At 43.7% G+C, this 17,646-nt stretch overlaps 1 protein-coding gene across 2 annotated transcripts in view; it reads left to right on the plus strand.

The window, feature by feature from the left end:
* LOC126535533 (uncharacterized) overlaps positions 1 to 17,646 on the plus strand; it is a 222,482-nt gene that overhangs the window by 158,698 nt on the left and 46,138 nt on the right. For both annotated transcript variants that reach the window (XM_055073186.2, XM_050182346.3), the window contains exon 7: positions 9,041 to 9,254. In XM_055073186.2, coding sequence (XP_054929161.2) covers positions 9,041 to 9,254 — 214 coding nt within the window. The remainder of the gene's footprint in view (positions 1 to 9,040; positions 9,255 to 17,646) is intronic.

A 17,646-nucleotide genomic window follows, 5' to 3' on the forward strand; every position in this document is an offset into this window, starting at 1 on the left:
CTTTGCCTCTCCAGGTCAGTGAGCATGCATTGCAATTAGTCTCCTGAGTTACTAAGCAAGGCAATATCATCAGCGAATCGCAAGTTGCTAAGGTATTCTCCATCAACTTTTATCCCCAATTCTTTCCACTCCAGGCCTCTGAATACCTCCTGTAAACATGCTGTGAATAGCATTGGAGATATCGTATCTCCCTGTCTGACGCCTTTCTTTATAGGGATTTTGTTGCTTTCTTTGTGGAGGACTACGGTGGCTGTGGAGCCGCTATAGATATCTTCCAGTATTTTTACATATGGCTAATCTACCCCCTGATTCCGTAATGCCTCCATGACTGCTGAAGTTTCGACTGAATCAAACGCTTTCTCGTAATCAATGAAAGCTATATATAAGGGTTGGTTATATTCTGCACATTTCTCTATCACTTGATTGATAGTGTGAATATGGTCTATTGTTGAGTAGCCTTTACGGAATCCTGCCTGGTCCTTTGGTTGACAGAAGTCTAAGGTGTTCCTGATTCTATTTGCGATTACCTTAGTAAATACTTTGTAGGCAACGGACAGTAAGCTGATCGGTCTATAATTTTTCAAGTCTTTGGCGTCCCCTTTCTTATGGATTAGGATTATGTTAGCGTTCTTCCAAGATTCCGGTACGCTCGAGGTTATGAGGCATTGCGTATACAGGGTGGCCAGTTTCCCTAGAACAATCTGACCACTATCCTTCAACAAATCTGCTGTTACCTGATCCTCCCCAGCTGCCTTCCCCCTTTGCATAGCTCCTAAGGCTTTCTTTACTTCTTCTGGCGTTACCTGTGGGATTTCGAATTCCTCTAGGCTATTCTCTCTTCCACTATCGTCGTGGGTGCCACTGGTACTGTATAAATCTCTATAGAACTCCTCAGCCACTTGAACTATCTCGTCCATATTAGTAACGATATTGCCGGCTTTGTCTCTTAACGCACACGTCTGATTCTTGCCTATTCCTAGTTTCTTCTTCACTGTTTTTAGGCTTCCTCCGTTCCTGAGAGCCTGTTCAATTCTATCCATATTATAGTTCCTGATGTCCGCTGTCTTACGCTTGTTGATTAACTTAGAAAGTTCCGCCAATTCTATTCTAGCTGTAGGATTAGAGGCTTTCATACATTGGCGTTTCTTGATCAGATCTTTCGTCTCCTGCGATAGCTTACTGGTTTCCTGTCTAACGGCGTTACCACCGACTTCTATTGCGCACTCCTTAATGATGCCCATGAGATTGTCGTTCATTGCTTCAACACTAAGGTCCTCTTCCTGAGTTAAAGCCGAATACCTGTTCTGTAGTTTGATCCGGAATTCCTCTAGTTTCCCTCTTACCGCTAACTGATTGATTGGCTTCTTGTGTACCAGTTTCTTTCGTTCCCTCCTCAAGTCTAGGCTAATTCGAGTTCTTACCGTCCTGTGGTCACTGCAGCGTACCTTGCCGAGCACGTCTACATCTTGAATGATGCCAGGGTTCGCGCAGAGTATGAAGTCGATTTCATTTCTAGTCTCACCATTCGGGCTCCTCCACGTCCACTTTCGGCTAACCCGCTTGCGGAAAAAGGTATTCATTATACGCATATTATTCTGTTCTGGAAACTCTACTAATAATTCTCCTCTGCTATTCCTAGAGCCTATGCCATATTCCCCCACTGACTTGTCTCCAGCCTGCTTCTTGCCTACCCTGGCATTGAAGTCGCCCATCAGTATAGTGTATTTTGTTTTGACTTTACCCATCGCCGATTCTACGTCTTCATAAAAGCTTTCGACTTCCTGGTCATCATGACTAGATGTAGGAGCGTAGACCTGTACAACCTTCATTTTGTACCTCTTATTAACTTTCACAACAAGACATGCCACCCTCTCGTTAATGCTATAGAATTCCTGTATGTTACCAGCTATTTCCTTATTAATCAGGAATCCGACTCCTAGTGCTCGTCTCTCCGCTAAGCCCCGGTAACACAGTACATGCCCGCTTTTTAGCACTGTATATGCTTCTTTTGTCCTCCTAACCTCACTGAGCCCTATTATATCCCATTTACTACCCTCTAATTCCTCCAATAACACTGCTAGACTCGCCTCACTAGATAGCGTTCTAACGTTAAACGTTGCCAGGTTCAGATTCCAATGGCGGCCTGTCCGGAGCCAGGTATTCTTAGCACCCTCTGCAGCGTCACAGATCTGACCGCCGCCGTGGTCAGTTGCTTCGCGGCTGCTGGGGACTGAGGGCCGGGGTTCGATTGTTGTATTCATATAGGAGGTTGTGGCCAAGTACTGCACCAGGGTGGCCAATCCTGCTCTGTAAATAAACCCATATTCCTCGTTCTCGATGAGAAGCAGTCCTTCCCTTCATCAACGTCCTCAGCGTGGATAAGTTGGACGACGGCATGGGCCAGCTACCTTCTAATTCATGCCCGACACCAACCTTAACAACGGATCACGAGCGATGGGATTGAGCCGCCAATCCTGACAGTAGTAACTCTCCTCAAATTTGTCGTTATGTGTTATAATTAATTCAAGGACATGCACGTAGCCTTCAGTAGTGTGTTGTGCATTGGTGTTTAGACAGAGTTTATTTTATCGAAGATAAACCATCAGGGATTGGAATGTTTTATTATTTGATTTTATTATTTTTTATACATACTGCCGGCCTGAGTGTCAGGCCTTGGGCAGGAGTGGGTATATATGAAACAATACAAGAATAAAGGAATACATTGGTACAAAAATTGCTTATCAGCACCATGCTAACATTGCGCGTAACAGCACTCAAAACTGCGCATAACAAAGTGAGCATTCGATATCGCAGCTCATATATATAAAGCAAGAAAGAATACAAGTGAAACAATACAAAAAAAAAATTCCGCATAAACAGCATCCCAACGCCGCGCATAACAGCAATCGGCACTGCGCATAACAAAGAGTATTCGATGTTACAGCTCAGAACGAACGCACATAAAAAACGCATGAACACAAAAGCCGCTTGATGAACAATGCAATTACTTATCGCAATCGGTCAAGCGCGCACATGAAAGACGAAATAGTGGGGCTTTCGACCACCTCAGCGTGCAGGTCGTTCCAATTACGGATTGTACGCGGGAAGAACGAGTATTTAAAAGCATTCGTTTTGGCAAAATATTCACCGACTTTCCTGGAGTGGAAGGATCGAGTTTGCCGTCGCTGTAATGGTTGAAAGTATAAATTCTTATCGATTCCTAATTTATCATGATACAGTAAATAGAAGAGTTTTAGTCTATCACGATACCGCCTTGTCTCCAAGCTCTCCAAATTGGCTGTCTGTAAGAGGGCTGTAGGGGATGTTGTCAACTATAGGAGTTATAAATAAATCTGACCGATTTCCTCTGTACTTTCTCGAGTTTGTGAATGTTAGTTTTTGTATGGGGGTCCCAGACTACTGCGGCGTATTCGAGGATCGGTCTTACATAAGTTTTGTAGGCCAAGAGTTTAATTTCTGTCGTTGATGTACCTAAAGATCTGCGTAAATATCCTAAGCGTTTCATAGCTTTCCTAATTATGTAAGTAACGTGATTATTCCAACGAAGATAATGATTAATTAATAGTCCTAGGTACTTGTTACTCGGTACTTCAGATAGACTGTTGCCATTGAGGACGTAAGTAAACTTAAAAGATTGAACCTTACGTGTTACCTGCATTGCCACTGTTTTCTTAATGTTAATACTCATTTGCCACGTCAAACACCATGTCTGTATGCAATTTAACGAGTTGTTTAACAATTCCTGATCTGCCGGAGTGCGGATTTCTTTATAAATAATGCAGTCATCTGCGAAAAGCCGTGCCACTACAGCAAGATCCCTAATCAAATTATTTATAAAAATCAAGAACAATAAAGATCCTAGTACAGCGCCCTGAGGGATTCCAGATTGCACAGGGGTAGGTTTAGAAGTTGTGTGGCCAACGGTGACTGCCTGGGACCTGTGGGGTAAGTAGGCTGCAAACCATGCAAGTAACGAATCATTCTTGAGTATTGGTCTTAATTTTGAAAGCAGTTTAGAATGAGACACGCGGTCAGAAGCTTTCTCGAAGTCTAAAAATATGATATCAATTTGACTGGACTTGTCGATGGCCAACGTAAGGTCACGAATAGTTTCGAGTAGCTGAGTAGTGGTAGACACACCCCGGCGAAAGCCATGCTGGCGGTTGTCAACTATGTAGTTTTGTTCAAGGAATGTCGACAGGTGTTTGGATATGATATGCTCAAGTGTTTTCGCACTATACAGAGCAAGGAAATAGGCCTATACGATGACACAAGTGACTTGTCGTCTGCCTTTGGAATGCGAGTAATGATGGCTTGTTTCCAATCGTGGGGTAGTTCAGCGCTGGCGAGCGATGTTCTAAATATTAGGCATAGGTATTTCGAGCACCATTCAGCGTATCGGTAGAGAAAAACAGTAGGAATACAATCAATACCCGGTGACTTTTTGATATCCAAGTTAAGCAAGAGCGAAAAGACGCCCTCTTCGCCTATATGTACATCGTCAATAGGTGGTTTACAGGGCCGTGACGTCCAGTGTTGCGAGAATTGTGTTGTTGTGTTGTGGGGTAGTGTGCATTTAGTATTAATGTTGTCTATAATTCTCAGCAAGTAGCGCTTATCTTGTACAAATGACGGAAGTGCTTTGGCAAGACACCAAGGTAGAGGTTAAGAAATCTGGAGATGCTCTCTGTCGGGGTTTTGTTGTATGATACTATCGGTCGACCTGGCATAATAGCGGTGTATAGTTCAGTGCATAGAATTTTACCAATTTTTGGAGAGAGGTAAAAACGCCCGGCAGTTTTGTTGCTTGGTTTAAGAAATTTGTATTCTGGCGGTGTTATTATTTCAACAGCCAAAAGTGACTTCAGCTTGTTCGTAATTGTCACTGCGTACGATAATGTCGGATCGTTGTCTAGCTTGCGGTATCATGTATTTTTCCTTGATGATCTTCGTGACTTCTTGAGTAATGTATATGATGTGCAATATTATGTATGTACGGTATACATGTATATATTTGAGTGAAAGAATGTGATGCTGCCTCTGCCCAAATGAGGGATGGGGGACTTGTCAAGGTGTTTAATGGACAGCTTTCTTCCTCCACCCCCCCCCCCCCCCCCCATCTGTATATTACAAGGTCTGTACCTTACAAGATGGAAATAAAAACTTTCATTTCATTTCATCTGGGTTGTTTAGTTGTCTGTAAGGCCCGTGCGTTTATTTTTCTACTCTCCAAATAACTACACTTGCACCCTCATCTGCATCCTTAATAACATTAACTGAGAAGAAAGGGGGTTAACCGAGGGGCCCGATTTTTATTAGTCATATCATAAGAAGCCAACAAACACTGACACCAAGGACAACATAGGGGAAATTACTTGTGCCTAATAAATGAAATAATGAAACGATAAATTAACGGAAATTAAAGTAGATGAAAAAACAACTTGCCGCAGGCGGGAACCGAACCCACATCCTTAATAACAATGTAATTCCGGCAACTAAGATTTCAAAGGATATGTCTCTCCAACGCAGTTATAATTTTAGGTGGTTTAGAAGTCTTGGATTGGCTTATAATTTCTTTACTGGCAGTTTTAAGGTATATATCAATTTCTATGGCTTGTTCTGGTTCAGGAGTCCAAGTGGACTGGGCTCTAAGTGGTGTCGTCCCGGTGTCGGGTGTGTCTGCAAAAAAGTGTCTGATACGCATTCATCGGGAAAATTCTGACCGGATCGGTCATAATTTGAAGCTCGAATTCATTTATTGTGTTGTTCGTGGGACAAAAACTTTGGCCCCTGCTGAGTGCGCCTTTTTCTTTTTTACTTAATGTTTTTGAAATGCCTGCAACATTGGAGTGGTTTAATTTTGTAGAAGTTTCCGTCACATCTGGTACTTCTAAACTCGAAGTCCCTTTTGTTGGCGTGTGGTGGCTGTTTGCGTGGAAAGTTGTTTTTTTATTAAAGTATACTTTTTTCCTTTGTTTTCGAACCAATTTTCTAGACTGTTTTTCGTCGTAATGCTCTGAATCTCTCTTCTCATCCAGTGTCAGAGCTATGTTCAGAAGTGTGTGGCTAAAACTTTCGAATTGTTCTTCGCAGTGTTCCCTGAGGATATTCAAAAGTGAAAGTGAGGCATTGTGCAATGTTGTTTGCCAGTTTACGCGATGGTGTGGTGGGAGTGTTCCTAGAGCTGGGACAGCCTTCAGTGTTAGAACTTTAGGGATTATATTTTTCTCTGTGCAGATTGTGTAGGTTTTCAGATGGGAGGTGTAGCTCGCATGTTTTTGGTTAGTTTTCGAGCCTGTAGGAATTCGGTGCTTCGTGGCAGAGAAGATTATTGATTTGCAATGTCTGTCATTTTTTTGTCTTTTTGCTGGTAGATTTGCGTGGGGTGTTTTTCTATGCCGCAGATTTATTACCGCATGCATGGCTTAATTTGAGCTCGGTTTCTGTTTCACTTTGTGCGTGTGCAGGCAGGCGTGTGCGGGTGTGTGTGAAAACTTCGGTAGTGTATTTTCTGTTGTCTGTTACAGTTGTGTCTTTTTGCACTGTGGTTGATGTCATTTTTGGTGTAGTGTTTGTCTTGTGGCTCTTTTCACATTCCGCTGTCTGTGTTACAAGTGTTTTTGAGGTGACTGTTGCTCTTGTGCAGTGGCCTGTTTCACATTCAGCTGTCTGTGTTCCAAGTGTTCTTGAGGTGGCTGTCGCAGTTGTGTTGTTCACGGTGGAATGCTCGGCAGAGTCGGTGGCCATGGTATTTGAGGTGGATTTAAAGAGGGTTTTTCTGTACTTGTCCTTAATAAAGGATTTGATGTGTTGGGAAAGCAATTTTCGCCAACCCGCGCAGGCTACCAACTCGTTGTGCCCCTAGCAATCCTGTCCCATGTGCTGCACGCTCTGCACGACGACAAGACAGTCAGGCGCCTCCGGGTTGTCCTCACGCTCATAAGAATACACGAGAAGTACTATTTGCCGCGCCTGGCAGCTGACGTCGCCCGCTACATCAAGACATGGCATGACTCCTAGCGACGGAAGGCACTACTGATAAGGCCAGCGGGTTAACTACAGCCGATCGAGCCTCTTTGCTGACCATTTCAGCAGATCGGGATAGATCTGTTGGGACCTTTTGCGAGGTCAGCGTCCAGAAACAAGTGAATTGCAGTAGCCACCGAATACCATACCCGCTTCGCTGAAACTAAAGCCCTGCCCAATGGTAGTGCAGCGGAAATAGCCAAAGTTTTCGTCGACAACATCCTCCTGCGACATGGTGCGCCAGAAGCCATCATTACTTACAGCGGAACGGCTTTCACATCTTAGCTTATGCAAGCCATACTGCAGTATAGCCACACCAGTTACCGGAGGACGACTGCCTACCACCCGTAGACGAATGGTCTAACGGAACGATTGAACAAGACGCTCGCCGACATGCTAGCGATGTACGTAGACGTCAAGCACAAGACGTGGGATGCCGTCCTTCCGTATGTCACCTTGGCTTACCACGGGGCAGTGCAAGAAATTATACAGATAATGCCGTTCAAGCTGGTTTACGCAAGGAACCCGACGACGACGTTCGACACTATGCTGCTGCACGTCTCTGACGAAGAAAATCTTGACGTCCCCACCTATTTCCAGTGCGCCGAATAAGCCCGACAGCTCGGCCGCCTGTGCATATAAATCAGCAGAAGGCCGCATGCTGGCACTACAATCTTAGATGACGCTACGTTGCGCACCAGCCCAGTGACCATGTTTGTGTTTGGACCTCAATTCGCCGACGAGGACTTAACGCGAAGCTTTTACGCCGCTATTTCGCACCCTACAAGATCAACCTACGCAATGGCGCACTTGACTATGAGGTCGGGCCAGATGGCATTTCGACATCAAAGTGGCGCCGCTCACGAATTGAAATAGTCCATGTTGTGTTACTTAAGCCGTTCTAAAAGCGCTAATGAACTTTGGGAGTTTCCACAGCTGAACTGTAGACTTTCCTTTCTGGACTGTGGTGCTTTGGACTTTGTTTGTGTTGTGTTTTGTTATTTTTGTTTAATAAGTGACCTCTTGCTTTTCGCTCGCCTGTTTGTATCATCGGGAATTTGCTCTATGAGAGGGGGGCATTGGCACCTGTACTTGTTCATCTTTTTTGTGTGACCGCTGTTCAGCATCTAACAAATGTTATCCCTCAGCGCGGAGCGCGCCCGAATGTATCGGAAGTCTCTAGAATGTTCTCGATGTTTATATTTGGTTTCTGTTGTCACCGAAGCTTGTGTAATCTGGTTGCATGTGCAACCCGAATTGGGTAAAGCCTTCTGAGAGACACGCGAGCACCGACAATTCCTCTGGAAACTTCGATGGCTCATGTATAAAAGCCAATGCGCTTGACCGGCAGATCAGATTTTCGACGTTCGCAGACTGTTTTATTTATTTATTTATTTACTTAAATATGCCTTACAGGTCCCTAGAGGCATTGTGTAAGGAGGGAGTACGCTCATAGATTATATTATACAATAATTAGAATGAGTGTAGCTTGCTTTTAAGGGCACAGATTCCACACCAATGCCACGCCAATCCGAGTCACTTACCCTACAACAGTCGTGTGTAGATCTAACTTTGGCAAAGATTCTAAGGTTGTAACCGAACAAATCAGTGTATATCACAGTAATCACAACGCTAATGTCACTACCATTACTAAATGTAATGTTAGCACATGCTACATGCTTACATGTTAGCCCTCATGTAAAGTCTCGTCTCGGGAGCCTTGATTTCCAAATCAAATAAAAATAAATAAAAAATAAATGCTCAAAATAAATACATGTTCCCTTGTCTAACCCGGTGTGATTTTCTGCAGCTTCGCTGCTTATCTGCCTTCGCAGAGTGGAATAGCTCCTCAATTTTTTTTTGGGGGGGGGGGGGAAATCGCATGTTTTCTAACGCTGTCACTAAGAATGCATCACCATTAGTCCGCAAGCGAACATTAATCAAGTTGTAATGAGGGTCTTTGTTGCTCAAGTTCACTCATCTTGTTCTGCAGCTGACTTGGAGACTTGACGACGGTGATATAGAGCTAACTGGCCGACTCTACACGTCCGAGACGGAAGCCACGTTTCCAGTTTTGCCAGCCTCCACTTACACCGTGTTTGTTCGACGACTTGACGCATCCGGGGGATCCGTGGCCGCCAGCGAAGTGCTCTTCTTGGACACATCCACACGGGAAACGGAATCAAAGCTGCTGCACAGCTCGAGAGGTATCCCATTGTAGGAATCGCATAACCGCAAAAAAAGGCATTTCACGCAATCGTGCAGTAGTAGCTCAAGCTTAAGCCTACGTGCACGCTCCCATACTGATCAATAGTATGGTGCCAAAGCGTATGATGTGCCAAAAGGTGTCACCAGTAGCTGTCATTAGACACTTAGGAATTTACTAAAATAAAAAGGACATTTGTATGACCATAATTAGATTGAAGCCACAGAGCAAATAAATAAAGAAAGAAAAATACAATCTGCTGTGTTCGTACAGAGAAGAGCAGCATGTCGTAGCTCAAATTGCGCTCAGGTTATTTTAAAGCATAAAATGCGTCCCGAAACGCTCTTATTAAATGCGTTCTGATGCCACAAAAAAAGAACGGTAATTCGCAGAAGGTCCGGGATAGTTCAGCAGAGTTCCACAAAACAACTTTTTTATTAGCATTCTTTTTTATTCTCTCCTTTTTTGTTCCGGCCGAGAAAGGGGGAGGAAATCGGACTAGCTGCCAAATTGCGGCTTACTGCTCAATGCACAGCTCCATTACTGTGCGCATTGGAGACACAAAGGCCCGCGTGCCCTCTGTCGGCGCTCCACGGGAGAATAGAGCTACTGAGTCATCCGAAATAGTCGCTTTTCGACCAGAACTACAATTTGCGACCGTGGCTGCCTCGCAACCTCCGCGACTTTCTGGTGTGAATGCACCACAATGGACCAAACCATCACTTTGCCGCAGTGTTGAATTTCATGCACATTTTTGTTCTTTGCTTTGCTTTGCTACTTTATTACTGCGCTGAGCGGGTCTCAGTCTTCAAGTTTTACTGAAACGTCGCTTGCTTCCAGAGACGCATATTTTTGCTCCTTGCTCCCAGCCGTAGCGTTTTAACTCTTCATTTAGAGTCGGGTTCTCATGTGTCCGTTTTCTTTCCTTCCCGTCACGTGGAACTGTCCAAGAAGTTCATTTATATTTTCACGCATCCATACGAAGTGATTGGGCAACTGACTGATCTTAAGTGCGAGATAGGGCCCCCCAAATGCCACTACGTGCTGCCCCGCGACACTAGAGAGGCCTAGCGTGTCCGGTATTCGGGCATTCGGTATTCGGTATATGTGACCGATGTGACGACGGTATCGTATTGCCATCTTGCGTAAGGTTGTGTTGTGTTGACGGGCTGTTGAAGCGACGCGGTGTGAGCGCTTGGTGTGCGCGTCGGCGTGTCGTACGCGTTGTGCGTTTCTGCGTATCGACTGCTAATCATGTCGCGCAGAGCCAGACGCCGCCCTCTCTTCCGCTGTTCTTTCGCGCGATATGCCGCTCGACTCAAACCAGACCAGTGAGCCGGCTGTTCCCGTTGTGCATTTCGCAGGCCTTTCCTTTCGGGCGTCGTCAGTGCCGCATCGTGGTAGTTAGACGATCGGCGCGTCTGACCATGCGTGATCACCACAAGCTAGGCGCCCAAGCGTGCCGAGATCATATACCGTTGAGTTCCATGAATAATAAAGCGAATAGCTTATCGTCTCCGGGTGCTTTTATGCTTATTAAGAGGTCAGTGGTCGGTCGTAGGTACTGTTCATTTGCAAGAGACCCGTCCGGTCGTTCTTTTGCTCTCTCGCCAACTATATGCTCTGTGGCCAACAACTATATAGGCAATACAATCAGATCTAGAGAGCACGAGCAAGCGACTGAAGGTGGTTGAAAACAGCCTTAAAATATTTAAAGAACAGGCGAGTACAATTGCTCAATTGTCTAAAACAGTCAAAGAGTTAGGGAGTACACTTCGGCAGCAGCAGGAAAGAATGGACAGCTTTGAGGACAGAAGTAGGCGGAATAACCTAATGGTATTTGGAATAGCAGAAGGCGAGAAGGAATCCTTAACTGACCTTGAAGCGAAAGTGTTAGTAGGTGTATTTGAAGAAAAACTTGACGTCAATTTGAGTACCATGGAACGAATACATAGGATAGGAAAAAGAGCGCTCGGCCTCGACCTGTAATTATCAGGTTGTATGACTATAGGGAAAAAGCTAAAATTTACAAACAATGCAGAAAGCTGAAGGGCAGGGGCGTCTCCATTTCTGATTATTTTTGAAAAGAAACGCTGGCATAGCGTAAAATGCTCTGGGATTCTGCGAAACAAGAAAGGGAAGACGGGCATCGCGTGCGCTTGAATTACGACAAACTACATGTGGACTCTGACGTGTACACGTGGGATCAAACGAAGCGCAGCCGTGTGAAGGTTCCGTATCCTAACAGACGCCCTACTGCGGGTAGGGGTGGCTGACGGCACAAAAGATGTGATTCGAATGCCTTCCGCTTCATCAATTTGAACGCTAGAAGTTTAGTAAACAAAATTGGAGACTTAGAATACATCCTGGCTAATTACGATCTTCATGTGCTTACAATAGCCGAAACGTGGCTGCGGCCCGAAATACAAGACGAAGAGCTCGTACCACCTAATTATAAAATCATACGAAGAGACCGCCATGCTCGTCGGGGCGTTGTTGCTATTGTATTCAAGGCCGATATTGACTGCGTGCAAATTACTGGCATTCCAACACATGAAAGCATCTGGTGTGAAATTAAGCTAGATAAAACAAGGATAATTCTTGGAACTGTTTATAGACCGCCTAAATTACCCATTTCCTATCTTGAAGATATGCAGCTTTACTTAGAAAGCTTTAAAAAGCGCAGCTGTCGCATAATCATAGCTGGGGATTTCAACTTGCCAGGGATTGATTGGTCCACGCTTAGCGTTCAGCCTCACAAAGATGCCCATTGTGAACTACTTCTATAAATAGCTTTCAGTAAGGATTTACAACAGGTAGTTCATGAGTGCACACGCGTAGTTGGTAAATCAAGATCTGTATTAGACTTGGTGTTCCTAGACGGGCGATTTGAAGACTACGACCTATCGGTTGAAACCGGCCTTTCGGATCATAAGCTAGTTTATGTGGAGATAAAGTCTACCGCTGTATACCCGAAGGCTGGTAGTACTACGCATGTTCTGTGCTTCGATAGAGCCGATGACACAAGCATTATTGATCATCTTTCGCTGTGTTTTGATTAATTCACTTCGACGGATGACGTCAATGCGATGTGGATTGCGTTTAAAGATATTGCTTTTTACTGCGTGAACAGATTTGTGCCAACTCGGAAGAAGAAAATAAATAAACGGATCCCCTGGATAACCCGCGTAATTATACATTTAAAGCGGGAAATTAACCGTGAGAGACAGAAGTCAAAAAAGATCACAATAAAATTTCGGCGCTAAGCTCTACATTGCGCACAAATATGGCTGCTGCTGAAACAAATTACTATGACGTGACATTCGCTAATTTTATGAAGCACGATCCGCACTGTTTTTGGCGCCATTTGTCGCATAACAACGAAGGTCCAAGTGTCATTGTCGCTAATGGCGAACTTGTGTCGGACAACTCGCGTATGGCAGTATGTTTTAATGATTTTTTTTTCAATCTGTCTTTACTGACATTTCTGCAGATGGTCTTTCTCCCCTCTCTCTAGAATCCCCGTACACATCACCAATGCCTAATATTCAGGTTTCGCATGAAGACATTGTAGCTCTTTTGCTTAACATTAACGATAAGAAATCTGTAGGTCCAGACGGCATACCAAATGCATTGGGACGAAATGCGAAAACACCCGTGTACTTAGATTTAGGTGCACGTTAAAGAACCCCAGGTGGTCCAAATTTCCGGAGTCTCCCACTACGGCGTGCCTCATAATCAGAAAGTGGTTTTGGAACGTAAAACCCCATGAAATTTTTTTTATACCAAATGTCTTTCTGCGCAGATATGCGGAATGGGTAGCTCACTATCTAGATATCATTTTTACTTCTTCGCTGAAACAAAAACGGGTCCCAGATGACTGGCTGGTCGCAAAAGTGGTTCCGGTTCACAAGTGTGGTGAAAGGCAACATATTGGAAAGTATCGGCCAATTTCAGTCACGTGTGTACGCCGCAAACTACTTGAACACATAGTTTCAAAGCCAATCTTCACCTACCTTGAAGACAAGAAAGCTTTTTTTCCCAACCAGCACGGATTTCGACAGCACCTTTCGACTGTCACACAGTTGATAGAAACGATCAACGATTTTTCAGCTTCCTTGAACAATGGAAAGAGAGTCGACGCTATATTTTTAGATTACTCGAAGCCTTTCGATCGGGTCGTACATAATGAATTAATTAAAATACTGATGGAAATGAATATAAATTATGATGTTGTTATGTAGGTCCGCTCATGTCTTACAGATCGGACGAAATACGTTGAAATAAATGGCAGCAAATCTAACCAATTAAAAGTAACCTCAGGCGTTCCACAGGGATCCGTTTCACGACCACTTCTTTTTCTAGTTTACATAAATGATATTGCTCACATCATAAGTAGCGATATAACCATCCGGTTATTTGCAGACGATTGTTTATTTTATCGTGAAATCAATAACCAAAACGATCAGGCGTCACTTAGTCAAGCCCTTAAAGGTGTAGAAGTCTGGGCCGCAAAAAAGTAAAATGAAAATTAACGAATCTAAATCGTTCATGCTCAGAGTTACAAAAAAACAAAGCATGTTATTGAGTGTAATTATGAGATGAACTCAACAATTGTAACCGAAGCTGAAACGATAAAATACCTAGGTTTAACAATTTCGAAGGACTTAAGTTTGAAATCACACATAGACAGAATTTGTGGAGCTGCAGAAAAAAAGTTATGGTTCCTTCGCCGAATTTTAAAGCTAGCAACGACACCCGTAAAACTACTTGCATATTTAACTGACATTAGACCAACGTTAGAGTATGCCAGTGTCATTTGGGATCCGTTTCAATCAGGATTAATAAACCGCATTGAGAAGATACAGAGAAAATCTGCAAGGTTCATTCTTTCCCGGTATTATCGTACTGACTCTGTTTCCGAAATGCTTCGGTTGCTTGATTTGCCTCTACTGGCTCAACGGCGGAAGTTGGTTAGACTTAAATTTCTTTTTATGTTATCAAAGGGTCACTTAAATATTGAAATCACACCCTATCTTGCTCCCAGGCAGGCTAGAAACGTCAGGTCAAGCAATCATTGCATGTTCTCAATTCCAAAAGCAAATCCGGATATATACGCTTATTCATTTTTTCCGCGAACCATTCAGGAATGGAACAGTTTGCCGGCGTCTGTTTTGCAGTCGAGTAGCATTAAAGTCTTTGAGGAACGCGTTAAAAACCTTTTATGAAATTGAATCTTACTAGTGCCGTGCAAACATTGTCACACTATTCCAGAAATACGTACAATAGTCTTTCTTTTATGCTGCTTCCAATATTACTGTCACAAAGTAAGAAACATGTATTTCTTAGCCAAACTATTGAATTTGTATTTCGTTATTTGTTTTGCATTGCATTTCCACTTCACGTCCTATTTACGTTTGTAAGTGTTTACATTTTTTACGCTATCTGCAAACTTGCTGTACCCACCCTGTTACGGCCAAGACGCCCAACCATATTTGAAAATAATAAAAATATTTCGCCCGCTATCTCTCGTTATTTCGTCCGCTGCCTCGTTCGGGCTATTCACTTGTACTGACATTGTTAGGCCATTTTACTGCCTACAAACAGAGTTCCCGACAGACTTTCGGTTAAGCCCTCCGCAAGAACACGTCACCGTAGACTATAAATTTATAAGACTTTCCAGCGGGTACCAGTCTTGTAGGGGAGTGCGAGTGTTTGACAACGGAATTGCATTGTTAAGTGCAACAAAAAGAAAGCCTATACATGAGTTCGACGCATGGTGCACGTTCTTTACATCTGAAAACATCAAAAATATGTGCCTACAGCATCATCATCATCATCAGCCTGGTTACGCCCACTGCAGGGCAAAGGCCTCTCCCATACTTCTCCAACTACCTCAGTCATGTACTAACTGACGCCATGTTGTCCCTGCAAACATCTTAATCTCATCCGCCCACTCAAGTTTCTGCCGCCCCCTGCTAGGCTTCCCTTCTCTTGGAATCCAGTCTGTAACCCTTAATGACCATCGCTTATCTTCCCTCATGTCCTGCCCATGCCCATTTCTTTTTCTTGATTTCAACTAATATGTCATTAACTCGCGTTTATTCCCACTACCAATCTCCTCTTTTCTTATCGCTTCACGTTACACCCATCACTATTCTTTCCATAGCCCGTAGCGTTGTCCTCTATTTCAGTAGAACCCTTTTCGTAAGCCTCCAGGTATTATACAGTTATACAGGTATTAACAGACACAGCTGTTATACAGTTTTCTCTTGACGGATAATGGTAACCTGCTGTTCACGATCTGAGAATGGCTGTCAAACACACCCCAGCTCATTCTTATTCTTCTGATTATTTCAGTCTCACGATCCCGATCCGCGGTCAATACCTGCACTAAGTAGATGTATTCCCTTACCACTTTCAGCGCCTCGCTACCTATCGGAAGCTACTGTTCTCTTCCGAGACTGTTAGACATTACTTGTGTTTTCTGCAGATCAATTTTAGACCTACCCTTCTGCTTTGCCTCTCTAGGTCAGTGAGCATGCATTGCAATTGGTGCCCTGAGTTACTAAGCAAGGCAATATCATCAGCGAATCGCAAGTTACTAAGGTATTCTCCATCAACTATTATTCCCAATTCTTCCCAATCCGCGTCCCTGAATACCTGCTGTAAACACGCTGTGAATAGCATTGGAAAGATTGTATCTCCCTGCCTGACGCCTTTCTTTATTGGAATTTTGTTGCTCTTTTTATGGAGGACTACGGTGGCTGTGGAATCGCTATAGATATTCTGCAGCATTTTTACATACGGCTCGTGTACACCCTGATTCCGTAATGCATCCATGACTGCTGAGGTTTCGACTGAATCAAACGCTTTCTCGTAATCACTGAAAGCTATATATCAGCGTTGGTTATATTCCGCAGATTTCTCTATCACCTCATTGACAGTGTCAATATGGTCTATTGTAGAGTAGCTTTTACGGAATCCTGCCTGGTCCTTTGGTTGACAGAAGTCTAAGGTGTTCCTGATTCTATTTACGATTACCTTAGTAAATACTTTGTAGGCAATGGACAGTAAGCTGATCGGTCTATAATTATTCAAGTCTATGGAGTCTCCCTTCCTATGGATCAGAATTATGTTAGCGTTCTTCCAAAATTTCAGTACGCTCGAGGTCATAAGGCATTGCGTATACAGGGTGGTCAGTTTCTCTAGAACAATCTACCCACCATCCTTCAACAGATCTGCTGTTACCTGATCCTCCCCTGCTGCCTTCCCCTATTGCATAGCTCTCAAGGCTTTCTTTACTTCTTCCGGCTTTCCTTGCGGGATTTCAAAATCTCTAGACTATTCTCTTTTCCATTATCACCGTTGGTGCCACTGGTAAAGTATAAATCTCTATAGAACTCCTCAGCCACTTGAACTATACCATCCATATTAGTAATGATATTGCCGGCTTTGTCTCTTAACGTATACATCTGTTTCCTGGCTATTCGTAGTCTCTTCTTCACTGCTTTTAGGCTTTCTCCGTTCCTGAGAGCATCTTCAAATCTATCCATATTATAATTCGTTATGTCGGCTGTCTTACGCGTGTTGATTAACTTAAGAATTCTGACAGTTCTATTCTGGCTGTAGGGCTGAAGGCTTTGATACATTGGCGTTTCTTGATCAGATCTTTCGTCTCCAGCGATAGCTTACTGGTACCCTGTCTAACAGAGTTACCACCGATTTCTATTGCAGACTCCTTAATGATGCCCATAAGATTGTCGTTCATTGCTTCAACACTAAGGTCCTCTTCCTGAGTTCAAGCCGAATACCGGTTCTGTAGCTTGATGCGGAATTCCTCTATTTTCCCTCTTACCGCTAACCCATTGATCGGCTTCTGATGTACCAGTTTCTTCCGTTACCTCCTCAAGTCTAGGCTAATTCGAGTTCTGACCATCCTGTGGTCACTGCAGCGCACCTTGCCGATTATGTCCACATCTTGTATGATGTCAGGATTAGCGCAGAGTATAAAGTCTGTTTAATTTCTAGTCTCGCCATTCGGGCTTCTCCACGTTCACTTTCCCTATCCCGCTCGCGGAAGACGGTATTCATTATCCGCATATTATTCTGTTCTGCAAACTCTACTAATAGCTCTCCCCTCCTATTCCTAGAATCTATGCCATATTCTTCCACTTATTTGTCTCTAGCCTGCTTCTTGCCTACCCTGGCATTGAAGTCGCGCATCAGTAAAGTATATTTTGATTTGACTTTATCCATTGCTGATTCCACGTCTCCATAGAAGCTTTCGACTTCCTGGTCATCATGACTAGATGTAGGGGCGTAGACCTTTATGACCTTCAATTTGTACCTCTTACTAAGTTTCAGAACGAGACCTGCCAACTTCTCGTTAA

This window comes from Dermacentor andersoni, chromosome 7, assembly GCF_023375885.2.
Source record: "Dermacentor andersoni chromosome 7, qqDerAnde1_hic_scaffold, whole genome shotgun sequence".
NCBI classification, from domain to species: Eukaryota; Metazoa; Arthropoda; class Arachnida; order Ixodida; family Ixodidae; genus Dermacentor; species Dermacentor andersoni.